Source organism: Engraulis encrasicolus, chromosome 4, assembly GCF_034702125.1.
Source record: "Engraulis encrasicolus isolate BLACKSEA-1 chromosome 4, IST_EnEncr_1.0, whole genome shotgun sequence".
Classification (NCBI taxonomy): Eukaryota; Metazoa; Chordata; class Actinopteri; order Clupeiformes; family Engraulidae; genus Engraulis; species Engraulis encrasicolus.
Genome location: NC_085860.1, coordinates 38979373 through 39006518, shown reverse-complemented (window position 1 = coordinate 39006518; position 27146 = coordinate 38979373). Strand labels below are relative to the sequence as shown.

Sequence of the window (27146 nt, the reverse complement as noted above, 5' to 3'; positions counted from 1 at the left end):
AGGATTTCATCCATGACCAAACCAGCCCAACAGCACATTTACTCTGCTCCACACAGGTACAAAGTGACTTAATCTGGGTCATGAATTAGTCACTCACTCTGTGCAACAAACGACCGTTTCTCTGATTAATAATGCAGGTCTGAGACAGCTGTGGTGTTCTTGTTCACAAGCGGACTGATGACTGCCTTGCAGTCCCAAGGTACACCCTACTTTAAAGGTGCTCTGTGTAGGATGGTGGTCAGAGTAGGTATTGCAACTATGCTGCTCATTGAAACTGTGCTGTCTACTATGCTGCTCATTGAAACTGTGCTGTCTACTACCAAATGCAATCTTTTCATGAATATGTATAAATAATGGACTAATATTTACTAGTATGACCACAGTACAGCAAGTTTTGCAGCTAAAATGTCTATTTCTGCAAATTCAAAATGGCATGATACAATGGAGAAGATCCTGATTTTCATGTAAGAAAAGTGCAGTCAAGTCCCAGTTATAATACTTACTCAAAATTGCATGGTGGTGGTAAGCATTCATTAAAAACATTTGTGAATGGGAAGCATGAATTCTGGAAGTAAACTAGACTACTAAAAATATTACACAGTACACCTTCAAGAATTCCCAATTTGGATCAGTCATCTGCCTATTTTCACATTTCAGTCTCAACTGTTTTTCATGTTCATGTCCTTTGTTATTCCTCATTCCAGGAACACCCCAATGTTGTTTTGCCTTGACAGAGCTTTTTTGTGGCAACTGTGAAGGCAACCATTAATTCAGCCAGTCTGACAACATCATACAGGTAAAATCTTGTGGTAAAAATCATTAGGCACTTCCCCTAATAGGAGGTGGCAGGATACTAGCTGCCTGGGGCTTCAAGAAGCCTGGTAATCATGTGTACACCATCAGCAAATTGCACCGATTTTCGGTGCTAATTTTTTTTTTTTTTTACGATTGTCACTGCAAGTGAAGTTTGACTCAGTCAGAGGCTTAAATAAGAGGCTAGCCAAGCTGGGAGTGATCAAACCGGATGGTTCAGGCAGAGCAATCTAACTAGTGTAAGTACTAAGCGTCTGCTGCGATGGGAATATTTTTAAAACAGAATTCCGAACATCTCCCAAGCGGACTCGGAAGCGAGCTGAACATGTGGGCATGCGTGCACCAGTGGGATTCTGATCAAAGATCACAGATGGTGGGTACCCCTGTTTTGGTGGGGAAAACGCACCCACATACAGACACACCCAACACACACACACACACACACACACACACACACACACACACACACACACACACACAAAATGTATGTTGATCTCTTTAATTCACCAGTCAGTGGTGGAGGATGAGCAAAAACAGACTCCTGGTGCCAAAGTGTTCCCACCCAACGAACAGAGCTGGCATAGGCAGAGAATTCACAGATTATATAAAATCAACATAAACAAGAAGAACTATTAAAAAAAAACTGAAAAAGAGAGAAAAAAACAACAGCAAAATGTGACAGGTGTCGACACATAGACAGCAGATGAAGCACAAATGTGTCATTTCAAAAAGACATTCTTTACATTTTTTTAAAATTGGTCTACATCATCATCTTTACACATCTACAGTCTGATTGATCAGACTAAAGATCTACTTGCGGTGCCTCGGACACTCTTAACATAATCGAACTGCCAACATGGGACAAAAACACTTCATGACATGATTCTTAAATAGAATCAGAACAACTTTGGGAGAACATGAACCCTGCTGAGTATTCCAAGTTGGTGGTTCAGTGCCTAACCCAGCCATGTGAACTCAAAACTAGAAATAAACCTTCTAATAAAATGGTGGTCCTTTTTTAACATTGTGCCACACTTGGGACTCTCTGAATAGGGTTACAATTCAGCGGATGCTGGCTGTTTAGCATGGTAGGTTTCAGTGAAAAGCTAGCTGATACCGCTAGCTACCCTCTTATACCCATTGTGAGGGACCATTTATTGCCCATCGACAAAAAGCGCCATTGCTTTTTACCACTTTCTTTGGGCAAATTGAACACTGGGTGACAGACCATTTACACTTGCCTAACCTAACCCACCTAACTTTCCGATACAGGCTCACGTCCCTGTGAAACACAAGGCATAAACACAACACATACATTTTCATCTCTCTTCTTTCTAGCTCTTCATTTTCTCAACAAAACCAACAGTCAACAGAAAGAGCAGCAATGAGGTGGTCATGAAAATAAAGCAACAAAACTTAACAAAACAAAACTCAACAAAACAAACTGAGGTTTCTTTTCATGATTATGAGGTCATGAGCAAATCTGTGTGCATTTGTGTGTGTGTGTGTGTGTGCATGTATGTGAGTGTGTCTGCGAGTGACGATTGTGAAATAAAAAACAGTATGAGTGAGTGTGGGAATATGTGTGTGTGTGTGCCTAAGTACTTTGTGTTTGTGTGCAAGTATTACCGTAAGTGTGTGTGTGTGTGTGTGTGTGTGTGTGTGTGTGTGTGTGTGTGTGTGTGTGTGTGTGTGTGTGTGTGTAAAAGGGAGGCAAATGAATGTGAGACAATGAAAGGGAGCGCAGTAGTACAGCGTCCCTCTGGTCCCCAGACAGGCGGCTTAGTTAGCTAGTTAGTTAGTTCCAGCTGAGTGGTGGCCCCGCTGTGACCTGATGCATCATGGGACTGGGACTGTCACTTCCTGAGCTCTGCTCTGGTCCTCTGCCCAATCCACACGCAGAGCCAGAGGCCAAGTCCACAGCTGGCACTGGCAGTTGCGCTGGCAGCTCCGGGGGCACCGACCCTGAGCCAGCCTCAGCCTCAGCAGTGCCCTCTGTGCCAGTCTGCCCGCTGGCCATGCCAGCAGCACCACCAGTCTCTGCTGTGCCCACGCCTGCCTCTGCTTCTCCCGTGCCCGCCTCGCATTCAACCATGCCCCATTTTGTTGCAGTTGTTGTGCCCGTCTCCATGTTCCCCACTGTGCCCGCCTCCATTTTTCCCACCGTGCCCGTTTCCGCCACTGTCTCTGTCTTCTGCGTGGCGTCCGAGCGTGCCACGTAGAACAGGATGTAGGCCTTGGCCTTGCGCACGGCCGCCTCGTCACTGGCCGTCACCGTGCTGTCGTTGAAGTGGTACCAGCGGCCCGAGTGACAACCATAGGCTGTATAGTGACCCGAGCCGACCCTGTGACACACACACGCACGCACACAGACACACACACAGACACACACACACAGACACACACACACAGACACAGACACACACACACAGACACACACACACACACACACACACACACACACACACACACACACACACACACACACACACACACACACACACACACACACACACACACACACACACACACACACACACACACACACACACACACACAAACAAACACACACACACACACAGAAAGAAAGAAAGAGAGAAGAGCTGCTAAGTGCTAGATTTTTTCCCCTACACAGATATATCGTTACATTGCCAAAAGTATTGGCTAACCTGCCTTGACTCACACATGGATTAACAGTAAGTGCCGTCTCATTCCTAACACACACTAGGGGTGTAAATAATAATCGAGATGTATCGATGTATCGATCCTACAGCTGACGATTTAATCAAATCGTATTGTATTGTATCGTGGGCCATTCTTAAGTATTGGAAATAATCGAATCGCTGGCCCCTGTCCAATGCCCTAGTTCCATAACATCATAGAAGTAGAAAAGTAATTGGAAATAATGGAATCGAAATGAATCGTATCGTATTGTGGGGAATTCTTAAGTATAGAAAATAATCAAATCCCTGCATTAAGAAATCAATACCGTATCGTATCGTCATGGAGGCTGTGATTTACACCCCTAACTCGTACGGTTCAATATGATGTCGGTCCACCTTTTGCAGCACTTCAACAGCTTCAGCTCTTTTGGGAAGGCTGTCCAGTGTCCACAAGTTTGAGGACTCGTGTATCTATAATGGAGAACAATTTTATTTTCTTAACGCTAGGTCTTGCAGCTTTCAAGAAGCAAGTAAAAACTCTCCTCTTTCGTGACTATCTACTACACTAATGCTTGAGTTGCCCTAGCCCCAGGCCAGACTCTTGATATGATGTTTATGTGTGTGTGTGTGTGTGTGTGTGTGTGTGTGTGTGTGTGTGTGTGTGTGTACTCTACCTTACTTAACTAAAAAAAAAAAACCTAAAAAAAAAAAACAAAACTAACTAACCCTTCTTTGCATCAGCACTTGTTCTGTATTCTTCCTGTGCACTTCTGCTAGTGATTGGCTATGATTATGTCCTAGTTCAGCCTTTCTGGGTCAGAGGGCTACCAAGGGCTACCCGCGGGCTACTGAGTTCTACCCGAGGGCTACTTTTGTTCAAAATCCTCTACTGATGTCTTGGCATCATTCTCAAATCACACTATTATATGATAATTTGCATTAACTGTGACTAAAATCTGATAGTCGTCACTGTTTAATAACATCCTTGGTGGGCACCTCAGAAGCTCCTGGAGGGCTACCTGGCGCCCGCGGGCACCACGTTGGTGACACCTGTCCTAGTTTGTAGGACGCTTTGGTTATTAAGCGTCTGCCAAATGCAATGTAACGTAATCCTAAGTCTCCAGTCTATTTAGCTCGGTAGTCCCGACCCACCAGTTAAGAAAAACTGGTTTATATACAGTAACTACTTCACACATACATGAACGCCAGATGAACAGCAGGCTGGGGAACTGCAGCTTCAGTAGACAACACTGCCCCCTGGAGGTGAAGCTAGCAATATCGCTACATTAAACCAGTCATGCTTCCAGCAAAAACACTTTCAATTCAGTTATTTGCAAGCAGACAGTGAACACAGTACACTTGATTGAAAATCTACTAACTTAGCTTAGTTTGGTTAGCCATAGCCTTAAATCCATTCTCTTACACAGCGAAATGATTTGGGTGAATGCAAGTGCATGTTTTCAAACCTGATGAGTGGTGTGTGTGTGTGTGTGTGTGTGTGTGTGTGTGTGTGTGTGTGTGTGTGTGTGTGTGTGTGTGTGTGTGTGTGTGTGTGTGAGTGTGAGTGTGAGTGTGTGAGTGTGTGAGTGTGTGAGTGTGTGTGTCTTACCCTGAGCCGTGATGGACCACTGAAGCTGCCAGATCAAACACACAGGTCTGAGACGATGCACTCTCCGACTGTTACACAAGCACACAAGATCACAAACACAAACTTTTTTTTTAAAAACGTGAAGAATTCTGTTACTGTGTACACTGACGCTTGGTCATCATGACTTATCCACTCAGGAAAAACAAGACAGAAATCTGTATTTACAGAGCATGCGACCTTGCACACTTTAAAAAGGGGTGGGGTCTCACTGACCGAAAACCACACACAAGGTGCCTTCAGGCCGGCAGAGAACCGTGCCAGTGCCGTTCCAGCATCTTATCTTTAACCGGACGGTGTGTTCACGCCGCAATTCTGAGGGTGCAGGAACCGGAAAGTTTGTTTGCGATGTGACAACGTGAACTGCAAACTGCGAACTGTGACAACAACGTGAACGTCAGCAGGTTCATCCGGGTAACAAATGGTCACATACGGAAAAGTTCAGAGCCCGGTATGAACGTAGGGAGTTTGCAGGTGAGCACTTAGATCTTAACGTAACTGGTGCCGAAACGGGTACTGGCACAGTAACACAGACACAGACAAAGAAACACACAGAGACACACGCACAAATGCACACACTCCCACTCACTCAAGCGCGCGCACATTCTCCCACTCACACACACACTCCCACTCACGCACATACATACGGATGCACACACTCCCTCCCACGCACGCACGCACGCCCACTCACTCAAACGCTCACACACACTTGCCTCCAGTAGGTATCCGCTCATATCCAGGCCTTGCATGGGAAACTCCACATACGTGTCCACCTTGTTGCGGAGGTAGGCTGTCCAGTGGAATCTCTTCAGGTGCAAACACAGAACCTGACCCAGGACAGAATGTATAATTAATATAACTGATGGGCACCTGGTTAATTGTGTGTGTGTGTGTGTGTGTGTGTGTGTGTGTGTGTGTGTGTGTGTGTGTGTGTGTGTGTGTGTGTGTGTGTGTGTGTGTGTGTGGGTCAAAGACGTGCAAAATGAAATTGTTATTCAGTGTAACGGATACCTTCTGCTGACTGTAAGTGTAAAACACACGACTCTTTTTATTTTATTTTTTCCCCCGTGAATTCATGATGCCTCTGCTGTCATCCATTCACTTGAAACAATTTAAAAATCATGTTTTTTTACCGTTACAGTCAGCAGAAGGTATCCGTTACACTGAATGACAATGCCATTTCGCTCGTCTTTGACCCGTGTGTGTGTGTCCGACAGACGCCAGTACTTTATTGATTAAAAGCTGAGAAAATGAATCTAAATGGTTTTAGGCATTTGTCAGTGTAGAGAAAAGATGGAATTGATCTGAAATGTAATGGGGTAGAAAATTGTTGTTCAACCTTTTGTTTGAGTACAGCCTGTCTTTAGAATGTTCTCATCCACTCACATCCTGTTCCATGAATAAGGAGGCGGCGCCATGGCTTCCAAGAACACAAAATGGTTGCTATGCAACCCATTGCATTACCAGAGACCGAGTAATAGAACCTAGAAAATCTTTGACGTTACTCCGTAACTAGGAGACTGCTTTCTCTTCTTCCTGTTTTTATTCCAATTTCTAAAAGAAAAAACCCTAATGGGAAGGTAGTAGGAAGAGTAATGAATGGAGACGGGACTGGAGTGAAATTAATGAATGAGCGTTCAACGCACCTTTGGCAGTTTCTGGACCCAGAATTTCTTGGTGGACTTCTGTCGCTTCTTACATTTGTGACACATGTACAGCTCCGTCTCATCCAGCTCCTCTAGCTCAGTAAAACTACGTAGGCAGTCTGCAGTAGACACACACACACGGACGCAAGCACGCAAGCACACAAGCACACACACACACACAGCAAGAAACTCAATCGTTGACAACCCAGCAAATGGGAAAAATAGCCTAATGATTGTAGTTGATGAGTAATTTAAAGGGTCTGGCTTTGACATTTGTCCTTTAGCTGGTGCCTCTCCAAAGTACAGACATGAAAATGAAATAATAATGAATGTATGGAGATAGCGGTAGTCACATTAGCCCAGTTTATACTGCGGGCCATTGGCCCAGGAACTTAAGCCCAGGAACTTAAGCCCAGCCCCTGTACCAGTTTATACCGCCTGGGCTAGGCCAGAACTGGGCCAAACCAAGAACTGTTGTCCAGGGAACAGGTCCTCCTCAACTGCCAGGGCCACCAGTTAGCCCTGGTGCTTACAGGTAATGTTTGAATGGGTTACCACGGCTACCATTCCATTTAGAATTTTCAGTTGGCCTGCAGTATAAACGCACCAGGAACTCTAGCCCTGGGCTTAAGTTCCCAGGGTTCAGTTCCTGGGCCTAAGTTCCTGGGCCAATGGCCTGCAGTATAAACGGGGCTAGTGGGATAGAGAAAGAGGTATAGAGCATGAGCGAGGGGGTTCTCATGGGGTAAGAAAAAGGCTTAGGAGGTATGCAAGACAAAAAACACTGCCTAAATGCAGTTAAGTTTCTCTGTGTGCACTGTGTTGTGCTGAGTGATTATAATGAGCAACGCGACAGCCAAGACATCCTCTCAAACCCAAGAGGATGACGTGGCTTACAAAGATTTAAACCGATACTACACCATTACTGGAAATAAGATCATTTTACACGTCCCCTGCAGATAAATGATTGAGTCTGACCTTTCTCCTGTACTTCCGGTCTTTCTCTGAGTCTGGCCATGAAAATTCTACCTCCAAGTTAACGTATATCATTGCAACTAACTGGACCCCTAAGATTACGGTAAATGATGATTGCTAGCTTGGAAATAGAAAGACTATGAGAATGGCTGAAAGAACAGAAGAAAGGTAAAACTCTATCTTTAACCCCTTAAGACACCACCCCTATTATAAATTAGCTGTTATATCAGCTGCAATGACCAAGTCGTAACGTATTGCTAAAGGCCCTGTGCACTGTTATAGTGATGTAGTACTGTGGTAGTTAAATTTTTTTATACAAGGTAAAGGGGTATCCTCATGGGAGGAGTCCTCATGGGAGCTAATTTCCAAAAATGGTGTAGTATAGCTTTAAAAAAACAGTAGAGACGAGAGTGGTCACCTCGAAGCGTGCAGGTGGGCCCAGGCTCCTGGTCTTTGGACCTCTTGATGCGGAACTGGCTCGGAATGTCCAGAGACAGGTCTGTAGAGGACATGAGGACAAGAGGTCAGAGGTCACGAAATAAGCCCACTAAGGTCACACATCAGCTCTTAAACACTACACTCACTGAAGGTATTACAAGTGGCCTTGAAGTCATGTTGTAAATTTCAAAACACTATTTGTTTTTTACATTGTGTATTTTGTGTGTGTTTCTGTTGACTATTTATTCCACTTTTATGGTTAATTGTGCCAGAGGAGGGCCCCAAAAATTTGTGAAAATTTCAAGTGGGCCCCAAGTTGGAGTAGGTTGACCACATCTGTTCTAGGTTCTGACCTAGGAATGGGTCCAGTTTCCGGGATTCAGTCCCGCAGATCAGGCAGTTCACCTCACTCTGCAGCACGCCCCCAAATATGGACGTGACAACCGAGGACGTCCCATTACTGCTGTAGAAGAGGAGGATAGAGTAGGGGGGAGAGAGAGAGAGAGAGAGAGAGAGAGAGAGAGAGAGAGAGAGAGAGAGAGAGAGAGAGAGAGAGAGAGAGAGAGAGAGAGAGAGAGATGATTAAGAGTGGAACAAGTATCAGTAGCACTAAGATCAAAACAGGAAAGGGTACGTTTAGTTAGGTACGCTTTAAGTAGACAAATCATTTGCTATAAATGCCATGGCCATGGTTGTGAGTTGACTGGCAACAAGTTTTGAAAGGCAAGATAAAACTTTTACATATCTGAAACAAAGGAAAACCTTAAGAATTGATTTCACAGTTAGACATAATGAACATCATACAGTACATCTAGTAAAAAAGAGTCTCATCCCCGTCGCACGTCTGGTTATGTCTGTGTATAGTCAGACTCCTGATATCATCTGACATCCTGTGCGCATCTCTCTCTCTCTCTCTCTCTCTCTCTCTCTCTCTCTCTCTCTCTCTCTCTCTCTCTCTCTCTCTCTCTCTCTCTCTCTCTCTCTCTCTCTCTCTCTCTCTCTCTCTCTCTCTCTCTCTCTCTCTCTCTCTCTCTCTCTCTCTCTCTCTCTCTCTCTCTCTCTCTCACACACACACACTTCATTGACAAAGGGGGCTTAAGTGTTCCATATCAGCTGTCACGATCCACTGAGCACGACCCAACACAGACGGCTTAACAATGGCACACCACCACAAACAGGGGGATCTAGACGGAAGTATTGGTGTGTGTGTGTGTGTGTCACAGGGCATATTATTACAACAGAATGTTGACCAAGATGTTCAATTGTGTTTTCTAAAAATCTCTCTCTCTCTCTCTCTCTCTAAATCTCTCTCCAGTGTGTCTTGAAAAAGATTATACTCCACAAGACCTCTCCCCAAAATGAGACAGACAGACAGACACAGACACAGACACAGACACAAACACACACACCAGGGTCTGCTATGTGTTTAACCAAACCCAGGAGACTTGGTGAGTAAGTGTGAGACAGTTAGCTTATGTGGCCTTAGAGAGTGTGTGTACATAATCCTGTACCTTTGACCCCTTCAGCCAGTCAAGTTTCAGCAGTGTGTGTGTGTGTGTGTGTGTGTGTGTCTGTGTGTCTGTGTGTGTCTGTGTGTGTCTGTGTGTGTCTGTGTGTGTCTGTGTGTGTGTGTGTGTGTGTGTGTGTGTGTGTGTGTGTGTGTGTGTGTGTGTGTGTGTGTGTGTGTGTATGTGTGCTGTTAAAGGACCAGTTCAGTCAATTTCAATTTGCTGTTGTATTGCTCACGCCACCCTTGACTTGTCAGTACCCGGTGATGCCACATTTTTCGGCTGAGCCCTTTCCGAGATATGAGCAATTCTAATGGGGGCAGCGTTTGTTTATATTTTAAAAAAATGTAACATAGGCCTACTCCAAATATTTTCCCAAAAGGTACCGCTGTTTGGTAGTTGTCTGCTGATGTTTTATAACCTTTTGGATGTTTTTGAGAATAAATAAAAATGTTTTTTTGACATGTAAACAAAGCGCTGCCCCCAATACAATGGCCAGGGTCTCGGAAACGGCTGAAGAAGAAGAAAAAACCTCAGGTACTGACAAGTCCAGGGTAGTGTGAGCTTTACAACTGTATGTTGAAATTGTCTGAACTGGTCCTTTAAGATGACTGTGCATGTGTATGTGTGCGCGTTTGCCCGCAAGCCTGTGTGTGCATACTGTGTTTCTGGGCTGACTTGCGAGAGTGAGTGGGTTGGCGAGGATGTGTGTGTAGGGAGTACATGTACACGTGCGTGTGTGATGTGTGAAAGCGAGTGGGCTGACAGGAGAGGAAGGCATACTCTAGTCTTTTTTTTTTCGTGTGGGAGTAGGAAATATGTGAAAGCTTACTGTGTAAGTAGAGTGTGCGTGTGAGAGTGTACCGTCTTTGCTCGCACGATTTCCAGTAAAAGTGTGGTCTGAAGTGTATGTGTGTGTGTGTGTGTGTGTGTGTGTGTGTGTGTGTGTGTGTGTGTGTGTGTGTGTGTGTGTGTGTGTGTGTGTGTGTGTCTTACCCCCAGCACTTGTCCCCTGCCTTGAAGGAGTCAGGTGGCATTGGGGGACGATGGGCTATGTGTGTGTGTGTGTGTGTGTGTGTGTGTGTGTGTGTGTGTGTGTGTGTGTGTGTGTGTGTGTGTGTGTGTGTGTGTGTGTGTGTGTGTGTGTGTGTGTGGGTCAAAGACGTGCAAAATGGCATTGTCATTCAATGTAACGGATGCCTTCTGCTGACTGTAAATGTAAAAAACATGACTCTTTTTATTTATTTTAATTTATTTATTTATTATTACAGGAAATTCATGAAAGCCTCGGCTGTCATCCATTCACTTGAAACTATTTAAAAAAACATGTTTTTTTTGCAGTTACAGTCGGCGGAAGGTGTCCATAATACTGAATGACAAAGACGTCTTTGACCCACGTGTGTGTGTGTGTGTGTGTGTGTGTGTGTGTGTGTGTGTGTGTGTGTGTGTGTGTGTGTGTGTGTGTGTGTGTGTGTGTGTGTCTTACCCCACAGCACTTGTCCGCTGTCTTGATGCCGTGTGCATGTGTGTGTGTGTGTGTGTGTGTGTGTGTGTGTGTGTGTGTCTGTGTCTGTGTGTCTGTGTGTGTGCGTGCGTGTGTGCGTGCGCGCGTGTGTGCGTGCGTGCCTTACCCCCAGCACTTGTCCCCTGTCCTGATGGCGTCGGGGGGTGGTTGCGGCACGGGGGGGCGGTGGGCTCCGTTACGGCTGCTGTGGCTCCCCTGCAGCTCCCCGTGCAGGTGGTCCAACAGGTACCGCATGAACTCATGAGCATCCTGCTGCTGGTAGCCCCTATAGAGACGCACAGACACAGACACAGACACAGACACACACGCGCACACACAGGCACAGGTGTGCACACACACACACACACACACACACACACACACACACACACACACACACACACACACACACACACACACACACACACACACACACACACACACACACACACACACACACAGGTACACGCACGCACACACACACACACACACACACACACACACACACACACACACACACACACACACACACACACACACACACACACACGGGCAAACACACACACATAGCAGAGAAGCGGGAAAATAAAATGGATCAGGACACCATAATAACGATCAGTTTAATCATTCTGTTCACCATCTCACTGCCATTGACAGAGAACTCATAGGTAGACAAAGAATATTCTGTGGGTCTTAGAAAAACACGTGAAATGCTGAGAAACCCCATGGTTTGGGGCTGCTTATTTTGAAAATAGCTGGCAGCTTTTACGAGATACTGCATAAAACTTATACCGTCAATGATGCCTTGCCTCGAGCCACAAGCAAAAGGAGAGGACAATAGGTGCTAGTTTGAGTTGATACAAAACTTGCTTCTCGCTCATTTGCCTACTCGCCACTCGCTCATGGAACCTTCGCTAAACCGTACCGCGGGTTTAACTGCCAGTGCAAAAGCAAGAGGTACCAAACCCTGCTTTCTAATTGGTTACTTGCTTGTCTCGCCCAAAGTTAAAATATTTTCAACTCGGAATCCGCCCACATCGCATCGCTTGTACACTCCTCGCCAACTGTCCTCCTTGTCTCGCTGGAACACATAGACATTCTATTGACTTAACTCGCTGAGTGAGTAACTAGCAGCGACATGTGTGAACGAGGCTTTAGACCGGTGCTTCTCAATTTTTTTAATTTTTTTTTTAAGAAATGGCCCCCTGATCTCATAATAGCCACGTCAACGACCCCCAACCAACAGCATGATGCTGAAGACTATGGAAACAGCACAGTCTATTAATAATACACTGATTCTTGAGAAAGCGGCTAAAACATGTCTCAGCAATAAACTGCCAATTCTGTTGAAAATAAACTACATTTTCATGAACAAAATGAATCCAGGCAAAGACCCAGGGGTCTGTTACACACATGTACAGTCATTTGACATATTTAAGTGTAATTTTATTACTTTTCATGGCTATAAACCTGCCCACACCCTGTAAAAACAGCTGTCCCAAGGACAGACATCATCATTTCAGTTGACTTAAAATGTAAAAATCACTGATATTATTGAATAATATCACCATGATGTGAAAGTCCATATTGAAGTGGTTCTGCAGATATGCACATAGTGCGTGTAAAGCAATATTTACTACTATTTTCTGATTGCTCAAAGTGTGTCCAGCATATTAGTCACCACCGTCAGATTTTTTAAAAAAGACAATAAAATCAGGTATGCACAAGGTCATTGTCATTACTTAGGACCCCTTTTCAAACCTTTAGCTCTACTGAATACTTCACCATCACTGAATCTCCTGTAAGTTTACTAATTTCTCCTCAATTTGTTAATTTGTTTGGACACTGGTACTGTCCCAACCATAAACTGTCAACACCGTCGGGGGTTTTAATAGTATTATGTTACATTAATGTTAATTATATATACTTTTTCAGAAGCGGCATGAAGCCCCTAAGAAACAGAGCGAAAACGAAGTGGCTAATGTGAGCAAAAAATGCATAATATGTAAAAGAGTGTTTTTTTGTCTCACACCGTCAGATGTCACCACCGTCAGATTTTGTTCCGCTCATCATCTTGTTCCATATTTTACTAAATTGTGCTGGTTAATGCAGCATTACCAGACATGTTAGTAATAATTGTGAGCCAAATGTATACTCCAGCCTCCACTGAGGTGCGTTTGGAGGGTTTTTTGTCCCAAAACCTGACGGTGGTGACATCTAATGTAGTTCACAAAAAAGCATGTGTTTTACATGTTTTTGACAAGTTTTAAGAATATGCTTCCAATAAGTATCTACAATTATGTTGAATTGTAAAAGTAATTCACTTAAATACAGTAAACATATTTTTTTACTTCTAATTCTGTCTGACACTGGTGACAAAACCAAGTAAGAGCCCATTTTATGAAAAATGTAAAACATGGGGAGCTTGGCCAATACATTCACTGCACAGCCAAGACCTTCATCTATGATAATACACCTCTATATTTTGAATTTGAACAACTTAAAACCTGTTTATGCCACATTTTCAATAATCTAGGCCTACTTCATAGAGTATCTAACAAATGAAGAAAAAACACATGCACAAACATACTGTGCACACACAAAAATAAAGTGTTTATGCTAGATGTCATTGACTTGAGAGGGCTATTTATTTTGCTAAATGTAGGTAATAATTAGGTCACTTTCACCACCTTCAGATTACTGTCACCACCGTCAGTTCTTAAGTCACCACCGTAAGAAGGAGTTTTGGACATTTTAAATGAATGTGCTTACAAAGTTTTCCTTTGGAGTTGTTGAATTATCAAAGTAATAGCAAATTTAAGCCTACAGGAATATTTGTGAAATTACAAAAAATTGTTTGATCTATTTAGGCATTAAGTAAGCATTGTCTGACAGCACATATTTTTAAATGAGAACACATGAAGCAGTATTAAAATAGAATGAAAGTGAATTTTCAACATTTAAAGGTGTATGTGTGAACCAAAAAACACACACAATCACTTAAAAACTCCAGATACATATGCAACCAAATCAATACACTTTTTATTGCTTTTAGTTGTGTCTGACGGTGTTGACAAAAAACAAGGTATGATCGGAGAAAAACCTGATTTCTGAAAAACAAGACCGACAGGCGGACAACAGATGCGTCCCTCTATGCCAGTTCCAACTATGTCATCCCCCCCCCCCTCCCCCCCAAACAACGCCCCCCCTGGCCTCCTCCTAGCCTGTCAACGCCCCCCCGAGGATGTACTTTTTGTTTATTGGTCATCATGGACACTCCAAATATTGTGGCAGGCAGCAAGGCAGCAAAATGGCGAGACATGGCTTTATTTTTTGCAGTTTAGGGTATAATAAGCTTATCATCATTATTGGATTTGGAAAAGAACCATAGGCTATGATTTGAAATTTCACATAGCCTAGATGAAGTGAACATTACAAATTACCAGACATTTATTAGGCCTAACAACCTTTAGTATCACGCCATTTCAGCAGTATGTGCATGTGGGAAAGAATCTAAACATCGACAAATAATAAATAAATAAAACCGTTTGGGTGAATCATGCGCTTATGGACTTTTTTTTTCAATACCAGCTTCACCGTCAAGGCACAAAGCAGTGAAACTCAATTACCCAGAATGCTGCACGTGAGCTCTGTACCCGGGTGATTCTGGAAAACAAACATGGCGGCAACTCGCTTTACTTACTTTAATAATGTGTTAATCCGACGCTAGATTTCTTAACTGATGAAAATCGAAGGCAGAAATCAACATTGTAGTGTGTAAATATGAGGTCGATTGGTCTATTTGTGGCGTACATCACGATCGGCTGAGTTGTTGGCCTCACGTTTGTCAGTTAGCCTGTGGCTAGGCTACTTTTCGCCAACGTTAGCATCCGGTTAGAAAGGCTATGCTTGCACGCATTCGCTCCGGTCAAAAATGGCAAGTCTGCCGCCTTGTGGCCACATGAAGGAACAATTGAAGGAATGCGTTTCAGACACAATTGAAGGAATGCGTTTCAGACGGACGGACGGACGGACGGACAGACAGACCCTCTTATAGAGATGCTGGGACGCATCTAAAAATCAAAATGGGGAGATTGGCCTTGTGCATTTCTGAAAAGCCAAGACTTTTGTCTACAAGGATATACCATATTATTTTGTAATTCACTTCGTTTTTTTCTTTCAAGATTACAACCTGTTTTAGCCACTTTCTCAAGAATCAGTGAATAATAGCAATAATTTTCTATATCATATTATTGTTATTTATATTATCACTATTATACATAATGGCGTATGATTATGGTACAGTTTTATATAACTGTGTGCCCCGTCTTTCAGTGGTCTTGCTCTCTACACCTCCCAAGGGCTCTCTTATTCCCCCTGGGGGTCTCTAGAGCCCCTGTTGAGAAGCACTAAGCTCCGTAGACCAATATAATGCACTAGCTACCTGAAGCTGGGCATGATCTTCCAGATGACGTAGAAGAGGGCGTCGGGACTGAAGGCCGTCTGGCTGCCCTGCCACAGTGAACACAGAGTCTTCCTGAACTCCTCCACCAGAGAACTGCTCACACACACACACACACACACACACACACACACACACACACACACACACACACACACACACTCACACACACACTCACACACACACACACACACACACACACACACACACACACACACACACACAAGCATCACACACACCCACCCACACAAACAGACAGACACACACGTCATACAGCAGTCATAAATAAGTAGTTTTTCTGTCCTCCAAAACAACACAAACACAGAAGACAAGCATTTCCTGACCACCAAACTCAGTATAACACAGCACATAACACAGTCCTGATTAGTCTCTAACAATATCTCTCTCTCTCTCTCTCTCTCTCTCTCTCTCTCTCTCTCGCTCTCTCTCTCTCTCTCTCTCTCTCTCTCTCTCTCTCTCTCTCTCTCTCTCTCTCTCTCGCTCGCTCTCTCTCTCTCTCGCTCTCTCTCGCTCGCTCTCTCTCCAATCAGACAAGTAATCAGAAACATGAGTGCATTGGAAAACACCCACTCAATATAACACACATCATTCAGACACGACACACACAAGCGAGCACACACCTGCCCAATCAAACACACACACACAAATCCTATCTGACCATACACCTGCTTAATAACATACGCACGCACGCGCACACACACAGACAGACACACAAACACAGAGACACACACACAAAAGTGTGTACACACACACACACACACAGGCATGCAGTTTGGCGGTCATCTAGTCTAATCAACAGAGCTGTAAATCACTGCCGGCTGTTTCTGTCCTCCAGGAGAGTGTGTGTGTGTGTGTGTGTGTGCGTGTGGCACAGGGGTGGGTGAATCATGGGGTGATTACAGCTCTGCAGTCGAGCGCAGCACTCAGTGCCTTTTGTTTATCACAGGCCCTCAATGCACGCACGCACGTACACATGCACGCATAGGCACAAACGCATACAACACACACACACACACACACACACAGCCCGTAGCCTGCATTTTGTTTATCACAGGGCCGCAATACTCTCTCTCTCTCACACACACACACACACACATTCACGCACACATGCACACACACAGCTTGTAGCACTCAGTGCCTGACTTTTGTTTATCCCACGGCCTTAATGTACGCGTGCATGCACAAGCCCACATACACGCACGCACGCACGCACGCACACACACATGCATATACATACAAATATAAACGCAGGCGCATACGCAAATGTAGACAGGCTAGACTAGAAACACACACAGTTTTCTCCCGTTTATCACAAGGCTTTAATGCCTACCCACACACACACACACACACACACACACACACACACACACACGACGAGACATTGCATGTGTGCATGTGCTGCCCTCGTACAGCCACAGATTTCCGGGACTGATTATGTTAAAATGGACCACGGAAAAAAACAAACAAACAAACACAAGACACGTGCAGCCACAGCTCGTGCTTCTGCCTGAGTCACATTAATAGCAGACATTACTGGCAGAGCACAGAGAGAGAGAGAGAGAGAGAGAGAGAGAGAGAGAGAGAGAGAGAGAGAGAGAGAGAGAGAGAGAGAGAGAGAGAGAGGAATGGAGGGGGCAGTGACGCAGCCTAAAAAAATTACCAACTGTACCAAAAGCTATTAATATTATTAGCAGTGATGCAATTGTGTATGATTCGGGAGCATAAATTGCCATGTTACAATCTTTTATTTTAAAACATTCATTATTTTTTTATATATTAATGATGAAACTATGGACTAAAATATTTATATTAATGAACAATGGTATTCAAACCATTCAAGAAAGCTGGTATAACAGCAAGAAGTGTTAAGAGATATTTTCCTTAGGCAATGTAGGTTTCAGAAAAATATAGTGAGAATTTGCGCACGCACGCACGCACGCACGCACGCACGCACACACGCACACACACACGGCTGAAGACCTTACACACTGCTGTCTCCCTGGCTCCGGGTGTGGTACTGCCGCTGCCCTGCCGTCTTCCCGCTCCGCAGTGCCACCGATGGCAGCTCCTTGAAATAGCAGCTGAACTGCTCAACGCTACTGCAGACGGGAAGAGAGAGAGAGACAGACAGACAGACAGACAGACAGACAGACAGACAGACAGACAGACAGAGACAGAGAGAGCGAGAGACAAATGGACAGAGAGAAGGGAATAGAAGAAGGAGCATTGGCGTAATCCAACAAAAACATGCCGCTAAAGACTCAGACGTTCCTGTTAAGACCAGTAGGAAAGAACAACAATTCATTTCTCCAGTCAAGAGGCCGCAGCCTCGTTAACTGCAGTGGTGAGGGGGTAAGCCCAGGCTTCCATGGGAGCATTTATGAGATTCCGTCAGCACAGCAGCCAATTAAACAGTGGCCAATTAGACGAGGAGTTAACAGCAGGGGAACCCACTCGCTCACTCTCTACCGGGTCCCACACATCTTCCCCAAAACAAGCGTGACCCTGACAGACCGTTTACAAGCAGGGTGGAAGAGCGGAGAACGAATCCAAACTATTAAACGGAGTCCCTGAACAGTGTGTGTATTTTCAGTACATTATTTAATAAACCACTAATAGTGCATGAGGTCCATGAGTGCCTGCATATGCGTGCAAACTTAAAAATATATATTTTTTTAATCTTCATAAAAATATTGCAAGTGAGGGGATATTGATTAAGAGAATATGTAATTCTTTATATACATACTGTATATAATGTAATGTAGAGTAGTATAATGTAATGTAATGTAATGCATAGAGATGCACCGGATCCTGATTTTTAAGATCCTGCCGGATACCGGATCCACTGCCTAAGATCCTGCCGGATCCGGAACCGGATACCGGATCCTACGAAAGGGTTGAAACCTACTCACACACGTGAGCCCTTTTTATCACGTTGGCTCAAACTGTTATGACTGAAAAGCCTCGGCTACCGGATCCTGGATCCTGGATCCGGATCCGGATCCTGTGAAAAACCCTATTATCCTGCCGGATCCGGAACCGGATCCTGGATCCTGGATCCGGATCCGGATCCTGTGAAAAACCCTATTATCCTGCCGGATCCGGAACCGGATCTTGGATCCGGAACCGGATCTTGGATCCGGAACCGGATCTTGGATCCGGTGCATCTCTAGTAATGTAATGTAGTATAGTAATGTAGTAATACAGTAATGTAGTGACACGTTACCTTAGTAACTGTGTCGTGTAAAATTAGTAATGGTGTAGTGTAATATTAGTTACTACTTAGTGCAATACTAGAAGTAGCATGTAGTGCAATATTGAAAATGGAGTAGTCAAGTCAAGTTGGTTCATTGGCAATTTCTTTACATGTACTTGTCATACAAATAATTGAAATTACGTTAATTACTAGTATTAGAGTTCATTAGAGTAGATCTCTGGCGTGACCTATGACCTTTGACCTCACCTGAGGGACTGGAGGATGGCGTTCATGAAGCAGGTGTTGCCTAGGTTCCGCAGGCCCGTGGCACCAAGTGGTGCCTGCAAAACCACATTCTGGAATTAACAAACAAAAACACATAAACAAACAAACACATTTAAGCACACAGTTAGCCAAAATGCAGTCAAGTTCAGAATGTTGACAAGGTTGTGCTTTTATGGATTCACAACATGCACGCAGTTAGTGGTAGGAGAGCTGCCTGCTTTCCACTGGGTCTTACAGTGACTTGACCTGACTTGAATTCTCTCTCTCACACACACGCACAGCCAAAATCAGTCGGGCATCACAGTTTGTGAGTTGCTTCTCCCTCTACTCCACAATATCTGACCGACTTCAACTCCTCCTTCTTTCCTCTTTCCTCCTTCTTCCACTAATTCACCCACTCATTCGTTCTCTCTCTCTCTCTCTCTCTCTCTCTCTCTCTCTCTCTCTCTCTCTCTCTCTCTCTCTCTCTCTCTCTCTCTCTCTCTCTCTCTCTCTCTCTCTCTCTGAAACTGTGTGTGTGTGTGTGTGTGTGTTTTCCGGCCGCCGTCACCACTGCTACCTCATACTCAAGCTATTTGAGCTACTGTAGCTACTGCAGAGTCGGGTTTTCCCTTGTAGTGTGTGTGTGTGTGTGTGTGTGTGTGTGTGTGTGTGTGTGTGTGTGTGTGTGTGTGTGTGTGTGTGTGTGTGCATGCGCATAAGTGTGTGTGTGTGTGTGTGTGTGTGTGTGTGTGTGTGTGTGTGTGTGTGTGTGTGTGTGTGTGTGTTGCAGCCAGGCAGGAATGCAATCGCAATCTTGCGACTTGTTTCGGTGTGTGTACCAAGGCTGTGCTTCTGCACGTGTGTAGATAAGGCCAACCAGAACACACAGAAACACATGCAGCTCTAATAAGGCCAGCTGGACTGTGTGGGAGTGTGTGATAGCGTGCATCGATATCCTTTACACTGTGTGTGTGTGTGTGTGTGTGTGTGTGTGTTTGTGTGTGTGTGTAAGTGTGTTTTATTCATTTTCTGCGCTTACTGCAGTGACAAACCAGAGCAAATGACAAAATGCATAAAACAATGCATTTAAAGAAATAAGCATATCTATGTACCAGACATGTACTCAACCCTGTCCTAATGTAACTTTAAAAAAAGGAGAAGAAAAAAACAAACACTTCTTGGCGTCTGCACCTATTACCCTGTGCACTTTGTATCTGCAAGTGATGTAGGCTATGATTAGGTGCTCGATTGTAAGTCGCTTCGGTTAAAAAGTGTCTGCCAAATGTAATGTAATGTGATATAATGTAATGCCAAATGTAATGTAATGCCAAATGTAATGTAATGTGATATAATGTAATGCCAAATGTAATGTAATGTGATATAATGTAATGCCAAATGTAATGTAATGTGATATAATGTAATGCCAAATGTAATGTAATGTGATATAATGTAATGCCAAATGTAATGTAATGTGATATAATGTAATGCCAAATGTAATGTAATGTGATATAATGTAATGCCAAATGTAATGTAATGTGATATAATGTAATGCCAAATGTAATGTAATGTGATATAATGTAATGCCAAATGTAATGTAATGTGATATAATGTAATGCCAAATGTAATGTAATGTGATATAATGTAATGCCAAATGTAATGTAATGTGATATAATGTAATGCCAAATGTAATGTAATGTGATATAATGTAATGCCAAATGTAATGTAATGTGATATAATGTAATGCCAAATGTAATGTAATGTGATATAATGTAATGCCAAATGTAATGTAATGTGATATAATGTAATGCCAAATGTAATGTAATGTGATATAATGTAATGCCAAATGTAATGTAATGCCAAATGTAATGTAATGAGTCCTAGTGTGTGGCGAGACACTTCCACCTGGCTCTCTCCTCTTCTTTAGGCAGCTTGCTGTGTGTGTGTGTGTGTGTGTGTGTGTGTGTGTGTGTGTGTGTGTGTGTGTGTGTGTGTGTGTGTGTGTGTGTGTGTGTGTGTGTGTGTGTGTGTGTGTGGTGAGACACCTGGCTCTCACCTCCTCTTTGGGCTGCTTGCTTTCCACTGCTGAACTCTCCTGAAGCTTCCTCTTTCTGTCAGTCAGCGTCACACTACAACGGACACAAGATAAATCATTATGCGTGTCTGTGTGTACAGTATGTGTGTGTGGTATGTCTGTGTGTGTGTGTGTGTGTGTGTGTGTGTGTGTGTGTGTGTGTGTGTGTGTGTGTGTGTGTGTGTGTGTGTGTGTGTGTGTGTGTGTGTGTCTGTGTGTCTGTGTGTCTGTGTGTGTGGTATGTCTGTGTGTGGTATGTCTGTGTGTGTGTGTGTGTGTGTGTGTGTGTGTGTGTGTGTGTGTGTGTGTGTGTGTGTGTGTGGTATGTCTGTGTGTGTGTGTGGTATGTCTGTGTGTGTGTGGTATGTGTGTGTGCGTGTGTGTATGTGTGTGTGCGTGTGTGTGTGTGTGTGTGTGTGTGTGTGTGTGTGTGTGTGTGTGTGTGTGTGTGTGTGTGTGTGTGTGTGTGTGTGTGTGTCTGTGTGTCTGTGTGTCTGTGTGTGTGGTATGTCTGTGTGTGGTATGTCTGTGTGTGTGTGTGTGGTATGTCTGTGTGTGTGTGTGTGTGTGTGTGTGTGTGTGTGTGTGTGTGTGTGTGTGTGTGTGTGTGTGTGTGTGTGTGTGTGTGTGTGGTATGTCTGTGTGTGTGTGTGTGGTATGTCTGTGTGTGTGTGGTATGTGTGTGTGCGTGTGTGTATGTCTGTGTGTGTGTGTGTGTGTGTGTGTGTGTGTGTGATACTCACGTCTCCAGACTCTGTAGATGCTCTCTCACCTTCTGCACATGTCCCAGCTTGGTGTCGTTCACCACAAACTCATCACAGCGGTAACTGCAGACAGACACATAGACACGCACGCACACACACACACACACACACACACACACACACGTCACCAGGCCAGGATTCAGAAAGTCAGAAGTAAACATGAGAAGGCAACACACAAACACACACATTCACACAAAAACAATCACACACATAGCATTTAGGTAGTCAGAAGTATGTACGTACATGAAAAGGGAACACACACACACACACACACACACACGCACACACACAGCTTGTAGTCAGTGCCAGACTTTTGTTTATCCCAAGGCCTTAATGTACGCGTGCATGCACACACACACACACACACACACACACACACACACACACACACACACACACACACACACACACACACACACACACACACACACACACACACACACACACACACACACACACACCACCAGGCCAGGCCAGGACTGAGGCGGTCAGAGCTGTTGAGAAGAGTTGTAACTTCATTTCATGACGGAGTCTCATCGTCACATTAAAGACCTCTTACTCTGCTCTGAAATTCCGTTCAGCAGACTGACAATGGAAAATATGAGCGCGAAAAAGATGTGAAGGCATGTTTCAGAAATTCACACACACACACAGAAATACACACCCAACACACAGAGATATACAGTACCCACCCACACACACCGTCTCTCTCTCTCACACACACACACACACACACACACACACACACACACACACACACACACACACACACACACACACACACACACACACACACACACACACACACACACACACACACACACACACACACACACACGCGCGCGCACACACACACACACACGCGCACGCGCACGCGCACACGCACACACACACACACACACACAGATAGGGCTTTCAGGCCGACCAGAACGGAGCCAGTGCCGGTGTTCTGTCGAGATGAGTTGCCTCGTCGAGATGAGCGACCGGTAGCCTTACTCGATAGTGGTGTGCTATCGATTTGCGCTGCCTCATCTAAATGAGCGACCTTGATTTTCCGTGGAAGACGTTTCAATCGACCATGGTCCATGTAGGACAGTTTTAATAACCATTCCTTTATTTATTTCATGGACAGGGGTGTGCAATCGTTCGTCCGGAGTTTAATAAGAACGTGCAGCTGCTGACCACAAAAAAAAAACGTGAGCCTCTCGTTTGAGCAAGTTAAGAAACGTGCCATAGAGACTGAGCTGAGTTTGCGCAAATACAGGACTGGAGAAAGTGTTTGGGATCAGGGCCTGGCTACGGGTTGTTTAATGCAGCCATTTGCTGTTGGTTTGGTTTCAATGCGACGTGGGCCTGTCTCGCAAGGCAACATTGCCATATGAAATTATGTGCTATGGGGATAAACAAGCGCGGTTTAGAGATTCCCAGATAGCAGATAGCGTATTGTGGCTTTGTTTTGGCAGATGTCTGTCAATTTATGGGCAACACCTCTTTTAATGACCGGAATCATATTTTCAAAACATCCCCACCAGTGCATTTCTTATTTTTGACCAAACCAGCCTTAGGCTACTTAACCCATACGAGAATAGGCTATGCAATTTCCGAACCAGTAGTCTACTGCCAATTTCAATATGCTGCTGGATGAGTTTTGATCAGCAGAGTGCTGCTGTGCGATGCGTAGGAAGGAGGCTGACGACTTCTCATTTCAGGATATTTATTAGACTGAACACAGAAATATGGCAATCTACCAGTTGGGTTGAGCCCGGACAAGCTGAATGTAATGTGACAATCACGAAAACCGCCACGAGCGTGCGCATGCTCAGTAGCGAAAAGGATCACATCTCGACGGGTCGCTCATATAGACAGGACACCGGTGCCTGCACCGATTACGTTTGGCACTAAAGTGCTTATCTGCGAACCGCCCGTGTTCATACCGGGATCTGAACTTTTTCCGCACATCACTGTGTTACCCGGATGAACCTGCTGACGGCCACGCTGTCGTCATGGTTCACGGAGAAAAACCTAGTATTTTGCGGTTCGCATTGCAAACCAACTTTCCGGTTCGCGAACGCTAAAATCTGTGGCGTGAACACGACGGCCGGTTCGTGATTAGGTGCGGGAACGGGCACCGGCACGGTTCTTATTCGGCCTGAATTCGCTAAGAGAGAGAGAAAGAGAGAGAGAGAAACACACTTACCAGAAGGTGCTGTAGCTGCAGCTGTCCATGCAGACACAGTGCTGTGAGGTCTTGTCACACCTCTTCTGGCCGCCCGCAAGACCCTGAGTCTCCTCATAGTGCTTCTTAGCGTGCCCATTCACATACCTGGAGGAGGGACACAAACTTTAACAAACATTTCTTCATGTGTTTTGTCTTTACCTTTTATATTTGTAGAGCTTTTTTGCCTTTATTTGATAAGACAGTTGGAGATGGTGACGGGAAGCGAGTAGGAGAGAGAGATGGGGGAGGGTCTGCAAATGACTCGGGCAGGAATCAATCACAGGTTGCCGACGTAGTAACCCAGTGCCATACCGTTAGGCCACGGCAGGGCCCTTCATTTTTTTAATATGTTTTTCTCATTTGTTTCATTTGTTGTATGCGTGCATTACATGCTGCGTTACGCTGGGTTTGTTGGTAGTAGTTTTGGGTTGGGTGGGTAGGGACACCACATGCATCGCATTTATCATTGTATATCTTATTTCCCCCCAAATGTGATGGATGTTTTCTATTTCTACATGTTATTACAATGTTTTGATTGTTATACACACACACACACACACACGTATTAATGACTATATATTATTAGTATCTGCTATTCATGGCTTACCTTCCACAGTGGACACTTAAGCAGGTCAAACACACCCATGGGCTCTTATTGGAGCGACAAACTACAGCAGAGAGGGAACAGGGACAGGGACAGGGACAGGGACAGGGACAGGGACACACACGCACACACACACACACACGCACACGCGCACACGCACACGCACACACCAACAAAAACAAAAAACAGAAGCGAAAACTTAGTACAACATTGCATCCATTTACAATATATTCATGTTCATTCACTTTTTTATTATTGTGCTGTGGGCTGGTCACAAGCAAAGAAGGATAAATAACTGACTGGAGTCAATCACAAATATTTACTGGGAGAAACACAGTGGGGCTTACCAATCACCTACTGTAGGCCCATGTTGTGAAGCGTGCTTAAACGCCAGGAAGTTGTAAATTCATGCAAACATTTTGCAGTTTAGCACACAGAATCGGCATAGCTGATATACATCAAATCACTTTTCAAATCAGCCCACATCTCTTTGAATTAAGGACACGCAAGTGACTGGCATGAGTGTGAAAGAGAAATGGAGAGATTGTGAGTGCAAGTGCAAGTCAGTCAGAGTGAGAAAGAGAGTTACAGTGTGTGTATGTGTGTGTGTGTGTGAGAGAGAGAGAGAGAGAGAGAGAGAGAGAGAGAGAGAGAGAGAGAGAGAGAGAGAGAGAGAGAGAGAGAGAGAGAGAGAGAGAGAGAGAGCAGAACAGAACAGAAGAGAAGAGAAGAGAAGAGAAGAAGAGAAAGAAAGAGCGAGAGAGCTGCCTGTGTTAATTGCCTTGATCACCTTCTCCCCACAGGACACAACACAACAAGCATCCGAATGAGCTGTTGCTAGGGAACTGTCGATCCCCCACATGAGCAAGCAAACACACACACACACACACACACACACACACACACACACACACACACACACACACACACACATACACACACACACACGCTGGCCTGCACATGAGGGAACATTGAGCTGAAAGTCAATAGGGGAGCTCTGTTCACGCCTGTGGGATCCCACCTGCAAGCAGGGGCAGGAAGTCGAAGAGATCTACATCTTTGTGCAACACCTTTGTAGATATTTTACCAATTCTTTCCAAGTCAAGTCCATGAGCTCAATTGTTGTAGGTATTGTACTAAGTTTTTGAATAAAGCGCAGAGGAAATCATCCATAGCTCTTCCTATGCATAATAAGTACAAGGAATACTGAATGCTTACTTAGAAACATAAAATGATGCTTCAGGACAGGAACATATTTGTGTTTTGTTCCTGTCATCAATGAAGGCGTACAAGGAGGCCCACTGAGGATATAAAGCCTTCTACACAACATGAATAATAAAAAAACGTATGGAAATAAATAGGCCCACATTTAAAAAGCTATGTTTTTGTGTTACAGTTTTGGCTACGAATTAGCTAGGTACAAAGTTAATTGTGGATGTTGTGAATGATCCCATGGCGGGGTCACCACCATTCAAGTAAGCAATTGATGTTTTGTAGCAATTACAGTTTCCTATTCCAATAGTGGACGCTACCATCAGAACGATTAGTTCGCAAAAGGCCTTCACCCGAGTTCAACTTGAACTTGAATGAGTCGGTCAGCTGTCATACCCTGAGAATATTACCTCCAGAAATAAACAAACCGGTTGTGTCTGAGTTGAAAAAGATACAGAATCGTAGGCTATGCAGTTCTGCCAGGAATCGTTTGATGGTCGGATATTTGGCTCGTCCGTGAAGCTGATCAGCATATTATTGGAAGCGGTAACGCGGGTATAACAGTGTAATGAACGCTACAGTCCATTTGTAAACAATGCCGCTGTCTGATGACTTACCGCCACAACACCACGATGAGGGTGAACCATTGGGGAACTTGGAGGGGTCTACTGCGACGCACACATTGGAGTTCAGATGAGGGCACTCCATGGACTTCGCGGGGGTTGTATTCTCAGGTCTTTCCCGGTGTTTATCCTCATGCAGAATATCACGAGAAAATTGAATGTTCCTCAGCGTTTGTTGTTAGAAGTGATAGCTTAAAGATTTAGGTAGATTTCCCTCGCCTGCATAACATCTATCCAGCCCAAATTTGCTAAGCTAACTGTTCAAGAAAGGCAGCAGCAAACCGCTAGTTAGCAAGTTATCGCTGAGACTGTCGAGGAAGGACTGACAAGCATCTAACGTCTGTATCCACAGTGTTTATTTTTCAGTGGTCAGATAAGCTTTGGTCGATTTACAAGACAGTGTTGCTTCAAGATAAACCTTCCACACAGTGAAAAAATCCACGTATTTCGTAAAATTCAAGCAAGCCGTGCCCTTCGAATGCAATGGTGTATTTGGAAAGCGGTAGAGGAAGTGGC

The 27146-nt window shown here is 44.4% G+C and overlaps 1 protein-coding gene across 1 annotated transcript; it reads right to left on the bottom strand.

Moving 5' to 3' along the window:
- Positions 1-1298: 1298 nt before the first annotated feature.
- usp3 (ubiquitin specific peptidase 3) lies at positions 1299-27140 on the bottom strand. The gene is made up of 15 exons (XM_063197396.1): positions 26625-27140; positions 24799-24859; positions 24171-24296; positions 21953-22036; positions 21192-21264; positions 19139-19227; positions 17661-17774; positions 15637-15750; positions 11320-11478; positions 8534-8640; positions 8161-8241; positions 6768-6886; positions 5835-5948; positions 5086-5153; positions 1299-3158 (listed from the first exon to the last, which is right to left on the bottom strand). The coding sequence occupies exons 1-15, from the start codon at positions 26713-26715 to the stop codon at positions 2612-2614; spliced, it is 1947 nt and encodes a 648-aa protein (XP_063053466.1). The 5' UTR covers positions 26716-27140; the 3' UTR covers positions 1299-2611.
- Between the last annotated feature and the right edge of the window lie 6 nt (positions 27141-27146).

Excerpts from the sequence above, each read along its gene's own strand:
- usp3 (XM_063197396.1), bottom strand. The coding sequence starts at position 26,715 with ATGGAGTGCCCTCATCTGAACTCCAATGTGTGCGTCGCAGTAGACCCC. Across the intron at positions 17,775-19,138 it reads GCCATCCTCCAGTCCCTCAG|TAGCGTTGAGCAGTTCAGCT; the intron begins GTGAGGTCAAAG and ends TCCCGTCTGCAG. Across the intron at positions 15,751-17,660 it reads AGCCAGGGAGACAGCAGTGT|TTCTCTGGTGGAGGAGTTCA; the intron begins GTAAGGTCTTCA and ends GTGTGTGAGCAG.